Genomic DNA, 25767 nt, shown 5'->3' on the forward strand with positions numbered 1-25767 from the left:
GCTTAGTATGCATGAGGTCCTGGGTTCAATCCCCAGTACTGCCTCTAAAAATAAATAAACCTAATTACTGCCCCCCACCAAGTTTTTTTTTTTTAAAGCATCGTTTCTAAGGACCACTACTCTGTTCAACATTGACATCTCCATAATTCTGATTACAAGTAAGAGTTGGTTCCACGTTGATGAGCAATCAGCACCATACTTTTTTTTTTTTTTTCCAAAGCCTTCCTGCCTCCCCCCAACCTCCCTACAACTGGAATACTTCCTTAAAGGGTAGGAGCTATATTCCAAAATCTCTATGTCCAGCTGCCATAGCAATTAACAAAAGGTTAGATACGTGATAATCATTCAATACGCCGATGAAAATATCTATTAACTTCTGCTCTGGTTTCAAAGTATGATAAATTTCAGTTCCTCATTTACTGAGCACCTACCACAGTGCTGGGGGCACAGAGGGAGACGCAAAAACAGGTGAGACACAATCCCTGTCCAGAGAGACCTTGGAAATACAAACAGCTACAACAGAGCAGAATCGAGCAGAAGCAGGACGGACAGAGATACAGAAGTGACGTGTTGTTGTGAATGTGTTTTCACATCAAGGGAGGGTTGGGGACTTCAGTCTGGGAAGGAGAATTCTTCAAAAAAGTGATGGGCTTCAAACCAGACATCAAAGTCCTAAATTTAATTGATGAAATGATTTTAAAGGATGCTGCAAAGTTGTTTATATTTTTCAATGGTTTTAAACATTGGCAAGCAGCATTTTCCTTAGCAACCACTCTTACTTATTCATGAAAGCAGGTTATCTACTGGGCAAAACTTCATTAACCTGGCTTGAGTCACGTTACTTAAATCAATTAAGTCTTACTTTAAAATATTCGCAAGTTCAGATTAGCTGTCAACATAATAGACATGGATTACTAAACTTTTATTGTTCTACCAAAACCCGTTCGGCTCATTAAACGAAACATTTTCCACTTCGTGATTTTACACTTCATCTGTCCCTGGCCAAAGCAACTTAACTAAGGAGTGTTTGGGACTGATTTCGAGATTGCCTCTCCCAAGGCAATGGGAGTGCATATTTAGTTTTTATATCGTAAAAATCTTTTGTTTCTCAAATTCTTTTACTCTATCAACATTTATTCAACAAGTGGCCAAGGCAAAGCAAAGTAATATTATCAGGTGGGAGATATTCACAAGTGTTCGCAAGAAATCATTCAGTAAGTGAATTCTGAGTATCTGCCATGCACCCAGCGTTCTAGTGGAATCGGTACTTCAGAAGACAGGACCTCTATCACCCCTTTGGGACTCTCACGTAAAGTCCTCGTGGGGAAAAACAGCCTTGAAAAGGATCCCTGCCAAACACTGTGGAGTCACAAGACTAGAGGCATCTTTAAAGCTTCTTTTTTCCCCTCCCATCCATGATGCCAAAAGGTAAGGCATCTCATCAATCATGCTAGAAAGATAACGACCCACTTTAAAATCTTCACTAAAATGTTCTGCTTCATAAACTCTCTTGATTAGCACATTCTGGTTTTTACACATGTTTGCAGGAGAGATGAGGGGGCAGGCTGGGGGCTGTGCGTGGGTGGATTTAGGGACAGGAAGCATGTGTGAGAAAGAGAGAGAAAGAGGGAGGGAGTGTAAGTGACAGAAACCGTTGAGGATCAAGGAACACAGGACATTCCCGAGTTTAGGACATAATTTGGAGAGTTACATATGCCGCTTTCTGCTAATCAAGAAGGATTTTTGGAGGGATGACAGCTTGGAATTGATGAATCAATTACTAAAGGAGTCAGCATGTGTTCTGGGAATCACGATGGAAAGTCTCAGACATGATTCCATAAGCGGATAGCAGTTGGTCTTCCTTCCCATTTTTATGGGATTATCCTCGCTCCCTCCCCTTCGGAGGTTTTCTAAGAACAGAAATTCACCCTGGAGTTTCAGAGGCCACGTGCTGTACTGCATTTCCCGCACTATCTTGAATAGAACAAACCCAAATCCAGAGGCCAAAGAGAACGTGTTCTTGCTGCCTAAACTCTTATTCCCTCCCAAGCAGACTACCACAGCGCTGGGAAATCATTCTCATAAGAGTCAGTTTTCACGCACATGAAGCTTGCTCAAGGAACCCAGCGCGCTCTCTCTGGCCACAAGGAAACATCTGCCTGTCCTCCCAACAGTCACTTACACTGTTTTGACCAGATGTTCTGAATCTGATCCAGTAACAGAGTCTCAAATCCTCTTTGACTCAAAGGTGATTCATCAAACTCCCACACATTTAACATCTTGCCAAAATGTGTATTTTGATCATTTTTGTGAGAGCTTCACATCTCATCTATTCAAGGAATACCAACATTTTCAAGTAACTAAAATTATCATAGGTAATTTTCATGAATGTGCTTGGAAGCTGGAAAAAATAAAGTCATGAAGGAGGAAATGAAAAAATTCTTTACACACATCAAAACGGGACTTCATTTTCTATCTGTTGGATTGGTAGGAAATAAAATGTCTGATGATACCAACTGCTGGTGGGGACAAGGGAAAAGGGGCTTTGTAATAGTCAGGAGGCAAACAGATGAGCACCATCTGTCTGGAGGACAATCTGATGTCCTCTAGTAAAATAGAAAATGCACATGCACTTTCAATGAGGAGTTCCACCATGGAGAGCCTAATCTGGGGATATGTCTGCAAACATTCATCAAGATACATCTGCAAGAATAGCCAAGACATGGAAGCAACCTAAATGTTCATTGACAGACGACTGGATAAAGAAGTTGTAGCTTATTTATATAATGGAATACTACTAAGCCATAAAAAAGAATAAAATAATGCCATTTGCAGTAACATGGATGGACCTGGAGACTGTCATTCTGAGTGAAGTCAGACAGATGAAGAAAAATACCATATGATATCACTTATATGTGGAATCTAAAAAAAGAAAAAAGACAGTAATGAACTTATCTACAAAACTCAAACTCAGAGACCTAGTAAACAAATTTGTTACCAGTGGGGGGAAGGGGGTGGGAAGGGATAAATTTGGGAGTTTGAGATTTGCGAATATTAACTACTATATATAAAAATAGATAAACAGCAAATTTTTTCTGTATAGCACAGGGAACTATATTCAATATCTTGTAATAATCTTTAATGAAAAAGAATATGAAGATGAATATATGTACATATATGCATGACTAGGACGTTGTGCTGTACACCAGCAATTGACACATTGTAACTGATTATACTTCAATAAAAAAAGATGTATCTGCAGGATATTCACTGCAATATTTTTAAAAAGCAAAAAACAAAAAGGAATTAATCATGTCACTTTCACATGATAGAATACAAAAAAAAAAAGAGCTAGATGAATACATGTTGATATGAAAAAAGATCTCCAAATTAAAAAAAGTTGCAGCTTACTAGCCATACACATATCACTTTGATTTATTAAAAAAATGTCCCTAAAAAATCTAAGTAAGAAATTACGGATTATTTTTCTTTCTTTCTACCTACCTGCTAAAAAAAACAAAACCTAACCTGTTATTTAAAAAGAAATGAGGAGGGGGCGGGTATAGCTCAGTGGTAGAGTGCATGCCTAGCATGCATGAGGTCCTGGGTTCAATTCCCAGTACCTCTACTAAATAAATAAATCTAATTACCTCCCTTCATCAGAAAAATTAAAAAAAAAATAAAAGAAATGAGAGGAAAGAAACTAATTTTTTCCCAGTATTCGGAGCACTATTATTAATTTCTAGAGAGACACAAGAAACGTTCAACAGCAGCAATTGACGGCAGTGGAACTGGGTGAGAAAAAAGGGCACAATGCCTGTCTGAACTGTTTGAATTCTGTTTTAAAACCATGAGCATACATAGTTTCCATAACTTAAAAAATACTGAAAAGTAAAATATGAAACAAATTAACACGATTAAAAACCAAGAAACAAACATCCAAGGGAAGGCTTCAGAGCTAACTCATAATGAAGAAGTCTGAGAATCTTAAGAGCACAGGTCAAAGTCATTATCAGGCATTAAAACCAAGGTGAATGCACCCTGCTTATCACCCTGAGCGTCCTGCTCGTCCTAGAGGTCACGAGGACTCTGTGAGGTGACGGGGTCCAAGAGTGTCCGCGCAGCTCCACTCACCTATTGTTTAAGGCTCCCCCAAGGTCACAGTCACAAGGTCGACATCCATCCAAATCGTTGCTTAAGCCCCAGTGCTCTGGCTGCAGAACAAAAGATTAAATGTCTAAAGGGGGGGTTCCTGTAATTACACAACAGACTCAGCAAGAGACAAGTCGCGGCGTGTTTTGGGTGTTCCAAACGTTCATCTGCACCATGAAAGCAGAAAGCCTACAAAAGGCACGAGGATGAGTATTCCAGAATGCGGAACCCAAGCTGCAGGTCGCTGGGGTCAGAGGCGGTTGCGTATTGACGAGCCCAGATCAGAGTAGTTTCCTTGCCCTGCAAATAGTCTTCACCCAAGAATTAATATGAGCTAGCAGCAAACATGCCACTTTTCCTTAGAACTATGCTGGCAGTGAGAGTTTTGGCAAATATTTGGCAGGACTTAGTGTTTTCCCTAAGTCGTAAACTCCGTGAAAGCTCTCCAAGGATTTGTCCACATAGAAACACAGACTAATGCAAGGGCTGTTTGCACAGCTCAAAGCTGAGGGGATTGCTGAGCTCCAAGACCACTGGAGATGGAAATAAAAAGAAATGGCACAGAATTGACAAATGGCACACCTCAACAAATTCCCTAAGTGTTTTCCCTAATGAGCAGATAAAAAACCAGGCTTGCCAACTGAAATCAGACTTCCAGAAATTTACTTTAAGAATCAGCATAAATGTAAATATACCTATTTACTGGTCATCAACATAATGTGCGGTTGGTGGACCCCCCCCTCCAAATTATGAAAGGAATTACAAGAATGTTATAAAAGATATAGAAAATATTTTTTTAATTACTCTCATGATTACTCCACCCAGAATCACTATAGTGAACTTTTTGGTCTGTTTCCTTCCAGAGTTTGTTTTTCTTGATCAATTTTTTTTCCCCTACATAATCAAGATACTACTCACATCCTGTGATTTTTTTCACCCCAGCATAAGCATTTCCTCATGTTACCATCATTTTCAATGGCAACCAAATATCACATTGTATAGACGCCCCCAAACGTAACTATTTTCCCCACTGTTGCTTCCAAGTTTTTTTTGCTATGAATTATAAAAGATGGAACAAGCCTTCTGGTGAATACACCTTTGTCCAATTTTCTCATTATTTCATTAGGATAGATTCCCAGAAGTGGGATGACTGGGTCAAAGGCTACACACACGTCTCCAGGCTCCTGACACCTGTCTCCAAATGCTTTCTGCAAAGTCTAACCCGGTCTGTGTTTCCATCAGAAGCACATGAGTACCGGCCCCTTGCTGTGTCCTCACTTCATTGCCGGCATTCCCAGTTTTATTGCAGTTTATTGTTTTTCTAATTACTTTTTTTTTTATGGGGGGGAGGTAATTAGGTTTATTTGTTTATTTATCTTTAATGCAGGTACTGGGGATTGAACCCAGGACCTCGTGCTTGCTAAGCATGTGTTCTACCACTGAGCTATATCCTCTCCTTCCGGCATTCCCAGTTTTAAAAACTTTTTGTTAGTTTTGCCTGTAAAAATGGCACTTCACTGTGGTTTCGTTTTATAGTTCCAACAGTGATGGTGAATATCTTGTCAAAATTATTCATTAGTAATTCCTCTTTTGTGAACTATCTGCTCGTGGCTTTTCATATTTACCTAAAAGGGTGATGTTTTGTAGAACCTAACAACAGTGAGGATCATTCTCTATCGGAACACGTCATATGCACAAACTTCCCATCGCATGTAGTTAGGATTTACCTACCAGACACTGGTCACAATGCTGTCCTGTCACCAGACGCTTACAGTAGCAGTAACCCGTCTCAGAATCACAAGGACTCCCACCAGGAATCGTTCCCAGAGGATTGCAGGCACAAGCTTTATCAAAAAGATGGAAAGAAGTAAAGAAGCATGAACCACGTCAGTCCAAAGCAGTAGACTGGATGAAGAATTGCAAAGATGCAAATTACATACCTAGGACACTCTCCAACTTTTCAAACAAATGTACTTACATTTACAGCCAAATGGATCTTCAGCACTTAAACCATAGAAGCCTTCTTTGCAAAAGTCACAATGTTCTCCTTCCACGTGTAATTTACACCGACACTGACCAGCAATGAGACCGGCAGAAAAATCCGTGTAACTGTCACAGTTCCCCCCATTCTGAGAACCGGCTGGGTCACAGGTACATTCTAAGAATGAGAAGTGTCAGGTCACACAATGTGTTGAGAAATATGTGTGTTCCCTCCATCCCTCCCAATGTCACCAAAATAGTCTAAAAAAGGCTGGATTAACAGGTAAATTCTACCCCCAGCCTCTTAGATAGCAGCAAAAATCATGCTGGGTCTGAGTCCTGAGAGAAAGACTATTCAATATTCACGTTGAAAGGTGACCTAAATAGTTCCCTCCTCGGGACTGTCTCCTACGTACGTTCGCAGAGATTAGGGTCACGGATGTCTCTCTCCGGATGCTGGTAGTAAAACGGTTTGCACTGCTCACAGTTGCGCCCCATGGTGTTGTGCTGACAGTCATCACACACCCCTCCGCTGACATTTCCGGTGGCCAAGTACACTGCCATGTCAAAGTGGCATGAGCTGGAATGCTCGTTGCAGTTACACTCTGCGTGACAAGACTCGTGTCAGGAAAAGCCTTTTAAATCCACTTTCAAGAAAGCATGGGGTCGATAGGAAGGAAGCTCATTTTGGAAACTGGGGACAAAGTTCAGGCAACAGGGCAATTAACAAGAAGGTGCTGGTGGTGAAAAGGTCACGTCTGCTTATGCCGTGAGTTTAAATCTTAAATCATGCTGGAAACCTTTATGTGTAGCCTTTATGAAATAACCTCAATAATTTGCCTTTTTAGAAGAGAATGGGCTGTGAAAAGTTGGAAATCTTTGGGGAAAGTCCCCTTGGAGGCGTATCGACGGGAAGACTGCGTTGCATGGAGGATGCAGCTGGGTCATGCTCAAGGAGGGGCAGGAATGCATCGCTCTAGAAGATTTTCTAGGCAATACGTTCATTCCTGGGGGAGCCTGTTTGGGCTGCCAGCTTCAAGGAGCAGGGAACGAAGTCCAGATTCCCTACCTCCCTCTTCCCACCACATCAGGCCAGGCTCTGTTAAGCAGACCTTAAGAGCCCTCTAGCTGGCCATCTGGGTCCAGTCTGTCCCTCCTCTAGCAATTAATTCCTCTTGTCTTCTCACAATGAAGCTTAACTCAAATTGGTCCTCCCAGGGCTCTACACGCTAGCCTCATCTGTCTCCCCTTTGCACCACAACATCCCGTAGAGAGGGACTGTCTCATCACGACATCCCCTTGGTGCTCAGCAGAGTACTGCCCTAGGTATGCTGGCTGAATAAAACCCCCGGGATCACTTCCCAGCACAGACTCTGGTGTCATGAGAGTGTCCTTGGAGCCTTGTGTTTTGTGTTCTCCTTATCTGAACTCCCTCCCACTTCCTGCTGCTTTCTTCTCTTTACCTAAACAATTGGAACTATTTGGTAAGGGCCAGCTGGTTGGACTTACTAACAAAACCTTGGCCAGTCCAGCCCTCACTGGTTTCTGAGCTCCCAGAACAGTCCTTCTCAGCAGGGGCAGAGGCAGGCACACCTCAAAGGTGGGAGATGATATCAGAGGCGCTGTGTGCGGTGGGGAGGGTGGTGGTGCTCCAAACTACCCCTCTGCCCAGAGCACACCCTGGGATGGATGGGTGGAGGGATGGACGGAAGGATGCACAGGCTACAGCTGGGCTGGCATAGAAAAAAGGCTGAAAACTATTCTGTCTCTCCTAGACCTCACTGATCTACCATGCCATCATCTTCACTCACTTTTCTCTCACAATCATCTTGCCTTAAAAACAAGCACAATGCCAGGACCCACATCTCCATCTTCTCCCAAATCTACGAAACACATAGCTATTGCTCAATGAATACCAATCGAGTCGGTTAACTGAGTGGTCAGTGACTTCCTAAGAGTATCAGGGGGAGGCTGGGAGAAGTGTAGGGACTTCTCTTCCTTTTGCAAAATAGTGTACTATGACAGCACCTCTCCTCAGAGAGTGGCTACTGGAGTCTGAACTGATTCAAAAACTTCCCTCTGCCCGAGACTTACTTTTACAGGCATTGCTGTTCCGACCTTCAGCGGGTCTCCAAGGTAAATCATGGTAGAAATCCATGCACAGCTCACAGTTTAAGCCCTTGGTATTATGCCTGCACATGCAGTGTCCATGAACCTTGAAAGTTACAAAAACAGGAAAGAGCAAAGTAAGAGATATACTAATGGACTTTTTCCAGAATCAATGGAAGATATAAACCCCTCTTTTTGTGCTGATTCTAATTGGTAGCTCACCATGAGGGTTTTTTGGGGGGAGGGGAGGTAATGAGGTTTATGTATGTATTTTTTTAATGAAGGTACTGGGGATTGAACCCAGGACCTCGTTCATGCTAAGCACGCACTCTACCACTGAGCTCTACCCGCCTCCCCCGTTTTTTGTTTTCATTTTGTCCCTTTCCCCAGTGGGTCCTTCTGTCCTACTGATGGCTTTAACTCCCATCTCTAGGAATAGTTCCTATCATATAATGGATACTCAATAGATATTTTACTGAAATATCAATGGAAAGAACAGATGAACAAAATCAGTCACTTAAGAATTTTTTTAAAAACTAGTTATTTAAGGGTTTAAAAATATCTATTACAGTAAAAATCAAAAAAAGTTATAACAGGGAACTAAGTGTGCAGAGACCACGTGGGAACCAACTCACATTACTGTCACTTTTCTTACTGTCCTAAACAAAAGAAAGGTACGTGTGCTTGCTCTGGTTTTTGACTTCAGGCATAGCCCTTAAAAATTATTTTTTCAACCCAAAATGAGATTTTAATAATTAATCATTTACCGTATTGACATTTTCTCTCCCTTAATGGAAAGAAATATAAATTCTCAGAAAAAGATACAGATGATTTTGCTTTAGGAAGGGCCCACGCTGGGCTCGTCTGCATTGCCCCCGACACACTTAAGCCCCAGGGGCACTTAAATGAGAAATAAATTCTTTTGCTCTGGCAAATATTCACCTACACGAGGCCCTCACCTTAATGCTAGTTTCTACAGAATGGAATTCACAAACAGGACAGACTGGTCCACCTGGACCCATCTTGACAGGACTGCAGTTAACAGGAGCCTAAAATCCTCTCATTACAAGGTGGTTTTACAAAGACTGAGCCCATCCCAAAGCACATACCAAGGGATGGAACAGACAAAATAAAGTACTGCGAGACGCAGACTAGTGACATGACTACAGGATGTTAGCTACACACTGAATTTATGACACTGGGAATTAAATATAATCTACCCAGCATTCTCTGGATGATGGAGCAAAAAGATCGTAAGGCTACATTCATTCTCCCTTTAGGCTCGGGTAAAAATTCAACTTTATCTGTGCAATCAATGTTCTCGCTGGAGTATACGGAAGGCAGAAGTTTTAGGCAGCTGAACACACTCAATTCCACACCTTTCCCTTCTTAGATGAAGACTAATAATCTTTGAAAAGGCAAACAGCAACTGCACAAGACACACCTTTCATCAAAAAGGGAGGCTCAGGGGAGGGTACAGCGAGTGCTTAGCATGCATGAGGTGCTGGGTTCTATCCCCAGTGCCTGTTAATAAAAATAAATAGACCTAATTATCATCCACACTAAAAAATAAAAATAAGATTTTTAAAATTACCTCCCCCCAAAAAAGAATTTTTTTAAAAACAAGCGAGGCCCACAGTCCAACGGAGACCCAGGTTCAGAGTCAGAAGAGGAAGATTTGAATTTCCATTGCCATGTACTTACTTACGGCCCTCTGGCAAATTACTTAATTCCTTGTCTCTTCTAACAAGAATTATCAATTCACTTAGAAATTGGCAAAATATCCTAACTTTGTCCACTTTGCAAATCATCCAAACCCCCAACTTTTAAAAGTACTCAATTTGAAAACACTGCATAAAAGTGGGAAAAGAATGAAACTCGAAGATTCCAAGAAACAAAAGTCCGTTTGATCCCTAAACGGTATCCCGTGGTTCTAGGTTCAAATTTCCAGGGTCTTTAAGCTGGGATCAATTTATGCCTTCCAGCATCAAGACTGGAATGCTTGTGGTTTTTAATGTTCTCTCAAGTAAAGGAAGATGTGATTGTTATTTAGAAAACTTTGTAATCCTCGCTGACTAAAATATTTACTGCAGCAACAATCTTTAAAAATTAACTCGGTGTCTATGAAATGAGCAGTCCTGACATCCTCCCGGTCCAAGAAAGTCAGCAAAGAGAAAAACGCAAAACCAACCACCAGAACGGCACAAAGGGTGAAAGCAGATGTCTGGGAAAATAAAACCCCAAATAAACAAGGCTGAAGGTAAGACAAGCTCCGATCTGCTCTTTAGGATCCCCTGGACGAGAAGAAAGCCGCCTGGAGCGTGCGCTGGGCTTACCATTCCTTCCACGTCTTCACTGAAGCCATCCACGGGGGCACACTCGCTGGCGTGGCCGTAGCAGAAGCAATTCCCTCGAACCACCATATCGTAAACCGCGTAATAGTACTTTTCTCTGATTTCCATTCTGGAATCCAAAAGGTTATCTCCCAAAGTATGCAGTTTCACAAACTTGATTCTCAAGTTGGTGATTTTTAAGAGATCTACGAAAGCCACCAAGGAGACGACAAGTTTGATCAAACAAGCAAGACTTCTTCTGCGATTAGACATCTTTTATAGAAAAGGCGTCATGAATAAAAATGGCTTAAGTGAAGTTTACTCCCCTTGCATGACCTAGATGCACAGAACAGTCAAGTTGAACATAATGTGACAGTTTCTGGAAGAAAAAGTTTACTCCCTTCTTATCAGTTTAACATCTGTCCTGAGATGGATTTGTCTGCAGACTGATGTTTCAGGAAGAAGTGTGAAAGCGGAGAAATTTAAGAAGGCAGCTGCGTGATTGCCAGAACCCACCGGCACAGAGTCATCGCAACTATTGCAACACCATCTGGTTCCCACGGCAATTAGCGTTAGTCTCAAAATCAGAAGATTCCATCCAGGTGGGACAAAGTTGATCAAAATCCTCCAATTCTCATTATTATTGTAAGATAGTTAGAAACACTTTGGTGTCCATTTTTGGACAGGAAAATACTGTCTGAAATTTCCCCCCACAGTAGATGAAATCCAAGTTACTAAAATAGATTCAACACTGTGTATCAATCAATCCAGGATGGACTATCCTAACCAAGTTTCTAGGCAGCATTACAATCTACAATTCTCTTGTCCTAGTTTTACAAAATAATTTACAATATAATACAGTGGTGAAAGGATAGAGAAGCTTAGTATTGGGATGTTGGGGCAAATGACTTTTTCCTAAATAGAAATTACTTGGAGACCACGTTCTCTTATTTTATCTCTTCTTCTTTCTCCTGCCTCTATAGGCCTAAGCTCATTACAGAAGGCTGGGCCATCAGTGAATTCCTCCAGTTACCTGATAAACCAGGAGTCATTCAACCTTCTCCACCAGTGTGTTCATTAATTGCTAAGTTGCTCTTGCCGAAGAGGGCCCCCAAAGATGGATGAGTCCACTTGCCCTAAGCTTCTAAGCTTTACTTGCATTTCTGCAGATGACTTCCTCTCAGTTACAACACAGGACAACAGGGCATTGGCCCAATGCATCGGATAATTTCAAAGCCCAGAGACAACTTTCAAGACTTATAATGTATGCAGAGCTTACAATGAAGATGACCGAAACAGCTGTGGGTTGAAAGACAAAGTCCATGAGTCCATGCATGATACTTAGGCTCTTTGTAAAAAATCCAGAGCTAAACAGAGACCCCGTGGTCCTGCTTAGCTGAATGGAATTTATGAAGGCCAACATTTTCGCCTGCACAAACGCTCCCGCACAGCGTGAGCACAAGCGCCCATTGACATGAGGCCAGACAACAAACTTGAAGAGCAGCTGGAGTATTTAGAAGCCCTCGAGCTGATCTTTGTGGAAGCCCTCAGAAGAGCAAATACGCTCCCCCCACTCTCTCCTGCCATATTTAACAACAACGAAGCCTCGTATTGCCTGCTCTTCTAAGAGGCACAATCACCTTTGAAGTGAGTCTCAGAAGTCAAAACAGCACGGACAACTGAAGAGGTATTGTCCCCTTGATTGCAAAGGACATTCAAAGCACTATCAGTTAAAGTGGGTGCTTTAATATAGAAATAGATAACTGGGACTTCAAAATTTGTAGATACTGACAGGCATATGCAGAATAGATAAACAAGATTATACTATGTAGCACAGGGAAATATATACAAGATCTTGTGGTAGCTCACAGCAAAAAAGAATGCGACAATGAATGCATGTGTACGTTCATGTATAACTGAAAAATTGTGCTCTTCACTGGAATTTGACACAGCATTGTAAAATGACTATAACTCAATAAAAAAAAAGAAATAGATAAATAAGATCCTACAGTATAGCACAGGGAACTACATTATCTATAGGTAATACTCTAATAAAAAAGAACCTGAAAACGAATATATACATGTGTATGACTGAATCACTGTGCTGTACACCAGAAACCAACACAACACTGTAAACCAACTACACTTCAATAAAGAATAAAAATAAAGAAATAGAATGTCCAATGCCACTTAACAGCCAAAGACAACAGAATTGTCACAGCAGCATACTCCCCAAGTCCCACAAATTTCACCCCAAAGGGGCAGCCCCTGAGTCCTTTGAGGAACCCAGGAGGTGTTGGTCACAGAGCCCACGGGGATATTTGTTGCAACTGGATTTGGAGAGTAGGGAGGGCAGGCCTCCCAGAACTCACTCATATGGCACAGGGCTGGAGATGTCATTAAATACTCGTCTTACTTAGTAAATTACAGACCAGAGACGGTCCAGGCCACATGTAAAATTAATTTGAGAGGGGAAACTTCACTTTTCTGGTCATATGCCCTGGACCTCTTCCATTCTATGCATCCACGCTGCAAGCCTGCAAGTGCATGGGGCCTTGGTTAAGACGAGGGCCAAGCTCAAGGTCAGCCAGACCCCGCCCCATCTCTGCTGGACTGATGGCACCTTAGCAGCTGGAGAGGGACTCCTCCTCCCACTTGGAGGTGCGGGGCTGGTCTGCAAGAGACCTGAGTGACAGCTGACTGCAGCGACCACAGCGCCAGCAGCTTCCTGGGTCCAGCACTTCCGACGTGTTGGGCGCTTGGTGGGTCATTTATCTCCATCAACTCCTTTCCCTTCCTTAACAACCATAAGGTCAGTATTACTATCTCCATTTACAGACGAGAAAACTTTTTTTTAGCCTCTAGTTTAGGTCATTTACATGCCCCAAGTCACATAGCTATCATATGCTGGAAGTGGGATTTAAACCCAGCTCTGTTGGGCTCCAAAGCCCATTCTCTGAATTTGAGCGCATTCTGCCTCCCAAGAAAATCAAAACATATTTCTGTAAAAACATAATCATGGTGGCGGGATGCAGGAAACAGCTCTGTACTGAGAATCGTAACAGGCATTCAGGATCTGACAGTCAGTAGCCACGTAACCTTGGCCATGTTATCCCAATCCTGGGCCTCAGTTGACTATTTTGTGAAATGGAATGACAAACCTCACCTTATTGAGCACACTGAGCAAGGCTGAGATTTCTGATGTTCTCCCAGGATTCTGTCTTCTCTTCTTCCTTTAACCATAAGAACCCTAGCCAAGAGTTTTAGAGTGCACACAGCCACCTAGCTAGAGAGGTTTCCCAGCGTCTCCTGTGGAGCAGCCATGGCACTAATTCTGGCCAATGGGGTCTGAACAGAAGTGATGGACGGCTTCCAGGTTGCCCGCCCTTTACTCGTCCCCTCCCCTAGGGTGGGACAAGGATAGGGTGTTGGTCCAGCTCTAGCTATGGGGAAACAGACTATAAGACAGAAGGAACGTGGGAATCTGGGTGACTTAAAGGCTAGGGCTGCCAGGCTTAGCAATAAATACACAAGGTGCTCAGTTATATTTGAATTTCAGATAAATCATCACTTTCTCGTACAGGTATGTCCCAAAGATCCCACGAGACGTAGTTACACCAACCACAGATATTGCATGTGCATTAGTCACAAACATTAAATGGGATATAGTTATGCTAAAAAAAAGTATTGTTTGTCTAAAAATTCACACTGAACTGGGTGTCACCCTGTATTTTATCCGGTGAGCGTGCATATGGCAAGTGAACTGTCTATTTACTTGGAAATCCCTCTGGGCGATTACCTAAGAGAGAAATAAACTTCGATTTTATTTGAGACACTGCATTCTGGGGGTTACTTTGTTACAACAGCCTAATCTACACCTTAATTTATTATATATATATACACATACACATATATATATACGCACACTATATATATATATATATGCATACGTGATATTGAGCAACAAAACAAGGTATTCTGGCTAGCATAATTGAGTACTTATGACATAAATCTTTTACTGTTTTCAAAACATGTTCCCCATCAGTGAGGACTCTGATTACTGACAATTTCAAGAGCTTCCAGTAGAGTACTGCAGACAAAGAGGGAAATGAAGAGGGTGGATTCAGCAGTGGATATTTAGATTCTGGGTACAGGGCTCTGGGTAAGAGCTCTTCCATGATTGCTATTTTCCATCAATGCTTTTATTTGAAAACAAGCTTACTCTGTATCCTCGGACTGTAAGGATCTTCTATTCTGAAAGCAGGATCTAAAGCACGAAATATCACCTAAAAATAGACAGAGGAGTAATGGGCATTTTCGCAGTGTTCAAACACTAGATCTGTAAGTAGAAGGGAAAACAGAGCAAACAAACCTCTCCTTCCGTTGAGGGTTCGATGTCAGAATATCGGGAATCACAAATGATATCATCGACTTTCTTCATGGGGCCGGTGGAAATGCTGGGGAACGAGCTCTCACAGTCGTAGGCAAAGTATCTGTACACGCCCCAGGTTTTGCCAAAGTCAGACGATCGTTCTATCAGCATGGCGGCTGGACGGAATGTCTAAAGGCAGAGTGGAAAAGATGCATTTGATGTTTTTTTTCTATTGGTAATCTGTATTTTTAAAAATCCCAGATGAAAATATCATTTGACTGTGTGCTACCAACCCCGACTTCACGTGGCTGGGATTTCACACTGTGGTGGATTTCAAACCCTTCAAGCTGCTCTATGGAGCATCTATATTATTGTGCGGAAAGTGTCCAGCTTCTAAGTTTTGTACTTTCTCCCGCCCTAACAGAGATCAGTAAGCTGCTTCTCTTTAGAAGCTGATTATAAACAAGCCCTCATTGCAGACAAGGTTTGGTCTATTCAGTCATGATGCCCACGGCATGACTGGTTAGTTTGAGGGCTCGTTCTTTCATTCGTTCACTTAATCATTCAGTAGACGTGTGATGAATGCTACCGAGTACCAGACAGTGGTCTACATGCTGGAAGTCGTCCCATGAGGTGCAGGTATGGCGAGAAATCATTTATTATACAATATGTCAAACACCATGGGAGAGTTACATGTGGTGTGCTTTGGGAAAACAAGAGAAAGGAATTACTAACTCAAGATGCTGGAGAAACCTGTAATTCCAGCCATGTACCCCAAAGAACTGAAAAGAGGGATTCAGATGTGAACATTCGTAGCAGCATTGTTCACAACTGCCAAAAAGTGGAAACCACCCAAGCGTCCATCAGCGGCTGAATGGATAAACCAAAGGTGGTACATACCTGCAACGGAGTATTATTTAGCAATAAAAAGGGATGAAATTCTGATACTTCCTACACCATGGATGAACCTGCAAAACATACTAAGTGAAATAAGCCAGACATAGAAGAATAATGTTATGATTCTACTACATGGAATGTCTTGAATAGGCAAGTACATAGAGACAGAAAGTAGACTAGGGGTTACTGGGGTCGGGGGGCAATGATGAGTTATTGCTCAACACAGGCAGAGTTTCTATTTGGGGTGATGAGCAAGTTCTGAAAGTCGATAGTGGTGATGGTTACACACATTGTGAATATACCTACTGCCACTGGAACTGTATTTATAAATGGTTAAAAAGTCAGATTTTATGTTGTGTATACTTTAGTGCACACATACACACCCCCATAGCTAGGGAATGCTTCAGAGAGAAACAGTCTCAAATTGGGTCACGAATACATAACTGGGTGTTTTCCAGGCAGCAGTCAGAGGTGGCTGCAGGTGGCAGGGGTGTCTGGGGCAGGGCAGAAAGGAACTAGTTGCCTTGCTGAGGGGTTTACTTCATTTTTATGCAAAGAAGGGGAACACAAACATTTAAGTGAACAGAATGAAGTGATCAGACTGCACTTTAAAAAAAATAACTCTGGCCAAGTTCTTGGACACGGAAAAAACCAGAGACAGGGAAACCAAGTGATAGAAAAAAAAAAAAAAAAAAAGAGGAAGGTCTTAACTCAAGCATCACAGTATAGCTGGAAGAAAGGGATGAAACTGATAGCCCTGAATATTTAGTGAAAGTAAAATACGTTGAATTGCACTCAATGATCAATCAGATTTCATTAGAAAGGGAGGGAGAGGAGAGAAACAGGAATCCCTGAGCTTGGGTAGCTTGTGGGGGAGTTGGAGGGGAAGGTGGTGCTGCTACTAACAGAGACGCAAGAAAAAAGTGAAGGCATTTGGTTTTGGACGAGTTGGTGCAAGGACTCCACATGGAGACGCTCCCTGGACAACTGGAAACAGTGGTCTGGACACAGCTGCGAGAATGGGGCTTGTAACATGGATCTGGGAGTCACTGTATACGTACAATATTTGAAACCTCCAAAGATTTAATTCTACTCCTCCCCACCAAAACAAAAAAGAGAGGGGAAAGGACAAGATAAAAGAGCCCAGGTCGGTGGTCCAGGAAAATGCATCAGCCAAGGGCTAGATGAAGGCAAGAGAGCAGCACCGGGAACTTTAACCACGGGGTTTCATGTCACCTTCCGTTCCGGGCTGAGCTGTGTCCTCCCCACGTCCTGATGTTGAAGACCTAACCCCCAGTACCTAGAGTAAAACTGGATTTGGAGACAGGGTCTTTGAAGGGGTAACTAAAGTAAAATGAGGTTGTTAGAGTGGGCCCTAATCCCATGTGACTGGCGTCCTTATAAGAAGGCATCAGGACACAGACATGCACAGAGGAAAGACTGTCTGAAGACCCAGGGAGAAGACAGTCGTCTATAAGCCAAGGAAAGAAAGCAGCCACAGAAGAAACCAACTCTGCCAACAACTTGATCTCAGACTTTGTGCCTCCAGAACCCTGAGAAAATAAATTTCTGTTGTTGAAGCCACCCAGTCTGGGGTCCTTTGCTACGGCAGCCTGAGCGCACAAATACACCTTCACAACCCATGTGTCTGACAGATGAGAAAACTGAGGCTCAGAGTGATGACTAACTTGCTAGCTCTTGGTGGAGAGATTTCAATCCAGGCAGAATGAAGACCTTTCTGCCTCGCTGGCTAACAGCATACTAGAAGCCTGAAAAATGGATGTCAGAGAGGAAGGAGGAAAAAGACAAGGATCCTGGAAATGAGGCAGGATGGAGGCTTAGGAGGATGTGGCCAGTAGGGTCCACTGGAAATAAGAGATTAAGCAGAATGAGCACTGAAACTAGGCAGATGCTTCAACAGGACAAGTGCATTTTGGGAGGTGGCAGTCAGAGTACGATGGAGGAAGATCAAGAAAGTTCAGGTGATCTAGTGGACAGAATCTGAACAAAGATACTCATTTTTGGGGAGGGGTCAGTTTTTGTGTATTAAAAAGAAATTTTTTTAAATTGAAGTATAGTCAGTTACAATGTGTCAATTTCTAGTGTACAGCAAAATGTCCCAGTCATGCATATACATAAATTCATTTTCATATTCTTTTTCATTAAAGGTTATTACAAGATACTGAATATAGTTCCCTGAGCTATACAGAAGAAATTTTTTAAATATATTTTTTATATATAGTGGCTAACATTTGTAAATCTCAAACTCCCAAATGTATCCTTTCCTACTCCATTTCCCCGGTAAGCATAAGACTGTTTACTGTCTGCAAGTTTGTTTGTTTTATAGATGAGTTCATTAGTGTCTTTTTTTTTTTTTTTTTAAGATTCCACATGAGTGATATCATTTCTTTCTCTTTCTGGCTTACTTCACCTAGAATGACCATCTCTAGGTCCATCCATGTTGCTGCAAAGGACATTATTTGATTCTTTTTTATGGCTGAGTAGTATTCCATTATATGTATTTACCACAACTTCTTTATCCAGTCATCTGTTGATAGACATTTAGGTTGTTTCCATGTCTTGGTTAGTGTATACAGTGCTGCTATGAACACTGGGGTCCATGAAAGATACTCACTTCTGAATGAAAACCCATGCATGACAGAAACCTGGGTGATGACTAATGGTGACAACCAGGACCTGCCCAGACCTCCCTGTGCTTTCCTTAGTCATCCCAATGGTTTTCCTCACTGATCAAAGGAGAACAAGGGAAGGAAATGGAAGGTTACATTCTGACAGATTCTTTGACTGATAGATTTACTCATTGCTCAAGTTTTATTTTGTGACCTATTCAGGAACATGAGAAAATGATACTTTATTCATCCCAAGAGAGTATCAGACTAAGAATTTTAAAGGAGGGGAGGGAAAAACCCAATAATTAACTGAACCAGGGTCAGCTCCCCAAGGGACCTGCATCCTGGGTGGCGACACTTGGAGAGAGACAAGCCTGATGTCTCTGTGTCGCAATGGAGCAGAGAGGAAAAGCCCTACAGCCCGTCTGGGCTGTGTTTCCTTCTCCCTCCCTTCTGGAACCTTCTGAGTCCCAAAGGGCCATTGAGCAGTTATCCAATTTCCTGTGTAGCTAAGAAGCTGCTGGAAACCAGGACAACACATTTGACCTACAGAGCGGATGCCTTTCCAACGCTCTTTGCTGACTCGTCAAATCTTGGCGTCACATGGCTGCAGAGCTGCCTCTGAATTTATCCTAAATAAAAGAGCTATGAGTTTGGAAATATCTGGCTATGTTCAAAAAACATACTGTGAGTATGCTAAATGGGTTTTGCCAGCCTAAGAAAACCCAGTCCACTTAGCCACCAGCCTATCTCCACACAGACATGGGGAAGGACAAACGCACTCTTCATCCTTGTCCCTTTCCTGTCCTCGCCACCGTTCGTGGTATCACCACCTTCCTACTTCCACAGCTGGGATATCTCAGTAGTCTTTGATTCATCCCCCTCCTGACCCTGTCTTCCACCGTTCTGCTTCTAATCTTTCTCCAATTCATAGCTGAACCTTTGTTTCTAAAGGGTTGGACTGACTCCCTTAGAAAACAGGGGCTCCTCCTTTTGGAAAAGGTCCCTAAGGCAAGCGTAGCAGAGAGTTTCAGAGGCTGGCAGCAAGGGGAGACGTGGGGTTTGAAAAAGTTCTCCAAGTCAGACTGCCAGGCTCCGGGCTGCAGGAGGCAGCCCCTTCCTCCTTGAGCAGCACAGCCAGCCTGTGCGTGAACACCAGCCCTTCCCAAGTCAGCGCTGCCTTAATGCTGACCACCCACTGCTCCGTCCTCTCTCCTCCATCCCCAGGCCCATCTATCTCCTCTTGGCTCCCTTCCTGAAACACCGGTCTCATTTCCTCACAGATGGCTCCCTGTTTCCCATCAAGTTCACATTCCTCAGCAAGGATGCAAGGTCCTTACCATCCGACTTCCCTTTCCTTCCCTAAGTACCCCAAGCTCCGGGCAGGTCTACATAGCAATGTGAACAAACCCTGCCCAGACCATCCCACCACTGGTACTTTGCTCTCAAACTGTTTCCTCTGCCAAAAACGGCTTTTCTTCTACCTCCTTCCCTTAAAATCCTGCTCACTCTCCCTGACCCAGATCAACTGCAATCCAGCCCTCTCCTCATAAAGCTTTGTCCTTTATCCCAGGCTAAAATTCATCTCCCCTCCTCCATGCTGATGGACAGAGTCTGAACTCCTGCTTTACCAGTTAGCCATCCTGTCTTGGGTCTTAAGTTATTTCCAAGCCTAGGTCTCTCCCCTAGAAGACTGGAAGCTTTCTGACAACGGAGAGCAGTCACAAGCTATCTTTAAAATCTAAGGCAGTTTCTTACAAACAGAAGATGGCTGAATTCATTTAGCCACTTATTCATTCAGTAAATATTTGCAGAGCCATTATGACATGCCAAGCATCAACATTTATAAAAGTGATTACGTTCCCACCCTCTGTCAGGGCAGTAAGATCACCCCTCCATCCCTCCCCCCGGAGCAGAGGGGTGTGTCGCACAACCTGCAGTGTAAGTGGTCTCTTCTCATTTTACCGAGGAGGAAGTCAGAGCTCTGGCCCAGCACGCCAGCAAGGGGCAGAATAGGATTCACACCCAGGTCTGTGCAACCCCATACACAGATGTTGCTGTTCACCCATGAGCTAGAACCCAAAGGCTGAGTTCTCTCCCACAAAGTCTGACCACTCGTAGCCAGTCCTCACATCTCGGTTTAATCACCGCCTCCTCTGACTTCCTGCACGTCTGTGCAGATTGTCATCTTTGGCCCAGGGTATTCACTGGAATGAGTATTCAGCTACAGAATACATGTCCACATGACTTGTGGATGTCAACGGACTCAGAACTACCCATGGATGCAAACAGATGCCTTGCCAAAGCAAAAGGTAGGACTGTCAACATTAATAAAGATGCCTTTGAGTATTTGCAGGTGATGCATCACGTGAAGGCAACATCCCAGGCTGAGTTCCAATTCCAACCGCCAGACTGAGTGCATGGCCCATGAAGGAACAAGGAGGTGTTTCGTGAATGCCCTCCTTAACCCTCTCAGTAGCAGCTGTCACAGGTAAACCTTCCCCTGGGCCACTCCCACACCACCAGGCCCCCAGCAGCAACAGCAGCTTCCTGGGGAGAAGCAAGAGGATGAAGAGCTCAGGCCTGGGAACCAGCAGTCCAGCATCCTTCCCAGTCACGTGACTTCCACGCCCAGCGCTGCCCCCTGGCCTCGCAGGCTGCGGCAGAGGACACCAGCGAGACTGTCACGGCTACCTGCCCACATGGTAAACCTACCCGGCACCTTCCCCCAACCTGAGAGGGTACAGATAAGGCCCCCAACTCCAATGGAAAACTATTCAGAAGTGATTTTAATCTGAGACGCAATAGGTAAATTATGGGTTTTCTGTGCAGCAACGTGTACTTTAAGCCCTGTGAAGTCTGTCATTTCCAGGCAGCTGCTTAAGAAGAAACAAAGGGACTTTGTACAGAGACATTCCCTAGTCCGGGAGTCATTTTACATCTCGAAAAGAAAAAGGATGGGAAAACTCTACATTTAAGGAGGCAGGCACATTTCTTAAGGAACCGTAAAAAGTTTCCCACAAATTTTGCAAAACCTTGAAAACTAATGATAACACACTTCCTCGTCAGTCACCAAACTCAGCAGTAACACAACCACATGAGGTGCCGGGGACTTACTCGCCAGATGTTTTATTGTGGTTTGGGAGCGAGTCAAAGCTGCCTCTCTCCGTGGGGAAATGAAAAATTTCTAATGAAAAGTTTACAGTCGAATCACCTTAAAACAGTGGCTCTCTCTACTTATTGCCATGGAGATATAGAGTGTTAAGCGGACTTAATCACGCCTATGATTAAAAACTGCTCAAATATCCCAATTTATAACAACAATCATGTTTAAGTTCCCATTTAGGTGAACTCACAAAAGTCGACCATTCTGAAAGGGGAATGACCCAGTGTTCTCATCTGTGAGACAGTTATGGATTCCTTACCTTGAAGGTCATGATGAGATGAGTGAAATGGAATTCGGCTTCCAAATCCAGTTGGATTGTTACATTTTCCACGCCTATAGGAGATTAAAAAAAAGAAAAGAAAAGGAAACCGTCAACAGGAACATCTGTGAACAATTGAGACCATTTTCTTAAACTATCTTTTATGCTCCTCATAGAAATTCTCTCTGAGGTCTATCTTAAGCTGGAGCTGAAGATAACACAACAATAAACCCCCGACTTGATTGAGGGGATAACGCACATAGCAAAATCAATGGTCCACAAATCATTCTGGAGTTCAACGTATTGAATCTGCTCCCTGGAACAAGACACTTGGCAGAAAATCTTTCGTTGCTGTTCAGAAAGACATCTTTTGCTTAGGAAAAAAATGAAGTGTTCCCAACCCTCTAAGCTGAGGGACTCTCAAAGGGGAAACAAGAGGGGGCGCTTCCTGTGCACAGTAGGGGTTCAGCTTGGAGTCTGAGGCACAGGGATGTGGTCCTTTTCCAGTAGAAACACAAATACTCCTTTTTTTCTATGCAGCCAAGAAAACAAATCCGAGTCCACCACCTATGTTAATTACACTCCAATTTAGAAAAACTGATCCCTGTTGGAGAAACCTTTGGATGCATTTCCACAGTCAAGAAGTAATGCCAAAGAGACAAAGAATGGGTCAAGTAAACAAACCGGCCCAGAACAAATGCTAACATCTTCCCTTTCAGGGGAAAGCCTGAACAAACAGATGGGCCTCTGCACTATGCCCTGGGGGTCGATCGTCCCACGTTAACAGGCTAAAAAGGCCACTGGAATTCCAGAGGCGGAAAGCTTACCTCCTCCCCAATCCCCGGGGCCCTCGAGCCTGCCTGTTTGGTAAAGGAGACCCTTCCCTGTTTCCAGTGCTTGAGAGAGCTTTTGGGGTCCACCTCCCGAAGCCTAAGAAGTCTTAACATGCAGGAAGACAGGAATGTGTCAGGATGAATTATGTCACAGGCTGGTGTACTTTCAGGAAATCAGTAGGACTTTTGAAAAACTCTCCCACTGGAAAACTGCCAGGTCAATTGGGGGTGGGGGTGGGGGATGGGGGAAGGCGGTCAGTGGAACGGATATGAGTTAGTTGGAATGCTAAAGCCAAACACTATAATCATACTGACCAGTCTTATCTGACTTGTTACAAAGGACCATATTACCAGCCCATGCTGGACTGTTCTTTCTGAGTGAAAAGTTACCTAAGCAACTATATTTCTCTCTTTTCTCAGGCTTTTAAAAACCTGCCCTGTTTGTTTAAAATAAAGAGATAACAAAATAATGTAAAGCACGAGCAAGCCTAGGACCAGTTCGGTAACGTAAGAATGTATGTGGCCATGTGGACTTTAAAACACATTCCATTTTAGATTTCTGACCTGATAAAGCAACACTGTTTGTTTGTTTGTTTGTTTTAAATACGGAAAGAAAAATCCACGGAGAAAAGAAACAAGACGATTCTTATACAGCGTATTTGATTTGTCAAACCGAGGAAGAGCGTTATGAAGGGCAAGTTAAAGTAGCTGCGTATCTCAAGCCCATTTCTGCGCCTCAACACTGACAATTTAACATCATTGCGCTCAGCTCAACTTGGACAGAACACACAGAAAATAGCAAAAAACCACTTTCATAAAGAAAGTCTTCAACTGTGAACGATCAGATGACAGAGAGATGACAGGGCACAGTAACAATGGGTCTGGCTTTCCAGAGACTAAGTTCCATCAGCCTAATCTCATCTAATCTCTTGTGACACAGTGACAGAGCACTCACGCCCCTCCATCTGAAAGTCCCTTTTTTCTGGCATTTGGACTCTCTTGCCCCCACAAATTCAAAGTTATAGAAACTGACTGACTCTTTATGTAACCAAGACAAACCCGCCTCTAGAACTCTAGCACATGATAAACTAGTTTACTGTCTATCAGCTCCTTCCTTCTTGGAATTGTCTTTCTGTCCCACTAGAAGGACGTGGACACTAACTCTCAGTGTCCACTCTATGCTCCTTCAGAAGTCCTCTGTGATTCAAGTGCAGGTTTACAGAACCTTCTCTTTGATACTGAACTATCAACCAAGAAGCCCTCCTAGGAGAAATAACAAGGCTCTAATGGATACGCGCCCTCTGAAGCCCAGACTACCTCAATCAAGTTGATCGCCAGTGGAGTCCCAAGGCCAATGAATAATCAACACCCTCCAGAAGCCAGCAGTCTTCTAGGAACCATGTGTGACTTCATAATTGATGACAAAAATATCTATTAAGGGAGTTCCTCGCTACAGAACAAGTGACCACAAGCATCCAAAAGCTTCCTGGGTGGAGGGCTTATAATAAAAGGGTCCAGTAGTGCCCACGCTTTCTCTGGCCAGACTAAGCCTTACTTCTCTGAGAACCTTTTCTCATAAATGCTTTTTAAAAAAGACCTTACGGTACATTGTTAGCTAACAAGCACAATAACTCTACCTTTAGTCTCCAAATTTCAGCATCCAAGTTTGGAACAAATGCAGAACGAATCTGGCCTTAGTTTCACCACAGCAGCAACATCCTGTTTGATGAACTTATGAAACCAAAACCCAAAAGGCAAAGAAAGGAAAAAGGGTTGGATTCACCCACTCACTGGGAAAATCAACTTGGGGTCATTATCCGTCATGACAGAGTCTAAAGAATTACATTGAATGTGTATTCATAGTACAATTATTAAATGTTCTCCAGATGGAAGGAAGGTGGTAGTGGTGGTGGGCGCTGATTCTGCCCTTTCCTTTAGGGTTGATCAAAACTGAAAGATGCTATGGTTCGTGGAAGAAGAGCTTGAGATAGGGCAGGGCTTTCCCACGCCCTCCCCAGACAGCCCCCAGCACATGCCCGCACTCCCTAAAGCCCCCCTCAGGATGAAGACTACGAAATACTCCTTTGGTCGAGCATGAAAAACTGCTTTCTTACAGGAAGTGCATGCTTTGGGAAGAAGGATCAGATTTTAACAAGAGAAGTTAGTGCTTCGGGCAGTAAATCTGTCAAAGACCATAATTCCAGGATAGAGAAACCAATCGTAATTACAAACACCCAAGAACCCTCCTTCCAAGTGACCAGTCACTCCGCGGAACTTGTTCCCACACCAACCACGTACCGTTTTCCGATTGCCACCAAATCTTAAGGCGGTTTGGAGCAAATGTAGTAACCACATTTTCAATGAGATGACTGTCAGGATTGAGGGTTTCATGGTAAGGGTCTTGTGAATTGCATATGAAGCATTTTTTGTCCTCCTGAAAGCAAAGTTACTTTCATGAGTCTAGGAAGTAATCATATACACACCAAAAATCAAGCTCCCAAAACAAAAATCAAACTTACTTGCTTCAAGAAAAATGAATGTGCCAAAATTACTTAAATGACATAATCTATGCCTTTCACTTTTTAACTTACTGAGTATGAAATACTCCTGAAAATTTCCTCTGCTCTTGCAAATTCAAGGTCGAAGTGAAAGAAGGCATTGTTTCCACAAGCTATTAATTTAATCAAAATAAAACTTCTAGGCTTAAGCCTTAATCTCAATGAGCTGCTAGAGAAGCTTTCTCTTAAAGTAAAATGCAGAGGAGGTGTTAGAGAATTTCTGCTGACATAAAGCAAACTGAAAATGAAAGGAAAAAACTAACAATTCAATTGGCCTGATTTTCTAAAACCTATAGAAGGCAGAAACCAAGTATTAGGCAGAAGTATTTAAGAAGCTTTGGCTCTACACTGGAATTTAACACAACATTGTAAAATGACTATAATTCAATAAAAAAATGTAAAAAAAAAAAAAAAAAAAAGCTTTGGGAACCACAGAGCAAGATTTCTTAGCTTCTACTCTGCCCAAGCAGTGAGTCAG

At 42.9% G+C, this 25767-nt stretch overlaps 1 protein-coding gene across 1 annotated transcript in view; it reads right to left on the reverse strand.

The window, feature by feature from the left end:
• Positions 1–25767, reverse strand: part of LAMB1 (laminin subunit beta 1) — a 67083-nt gene that overhangs the window by 37635 nt on the left and 3681 nt on the right. Inside the window, 10 exon segments of the mRNA XM_032484231.1 lie at positions 4135–4214; positions 5884–5996; positions 6131–6310; positions 6549–6737; positions 8227–8347; positions 10578–10780; positions 14797–14860; positions 14947–15135; positions 21899–21972; positions 25030–25165. Coding sequence (XP_032340122.1) covers positions 4135–4214; positions 5884–5996; positions 6131–6310; positions 6549–6737; positions 8227–8347; positions 10578–10780; positions 14797–14860; positions 14947–15135; positions 21899–21972; positions 25030–25165 — 1349 coding nt within the window.

The sequence above is a fragment of the Camelus ferus genome, chromosome 7 (assembly GCF_009834535.1).
Source record: "Camelus ferus isolate YT-003-E chromosome 7, BCGSAC_Cfer_1.0, whole genome shotgun sequence".
NCBI lineage: Eukaryota > Metazoa > Chordata > Mammalia > Artiodactyla > Camelidae > Camelus > Camelus ferus.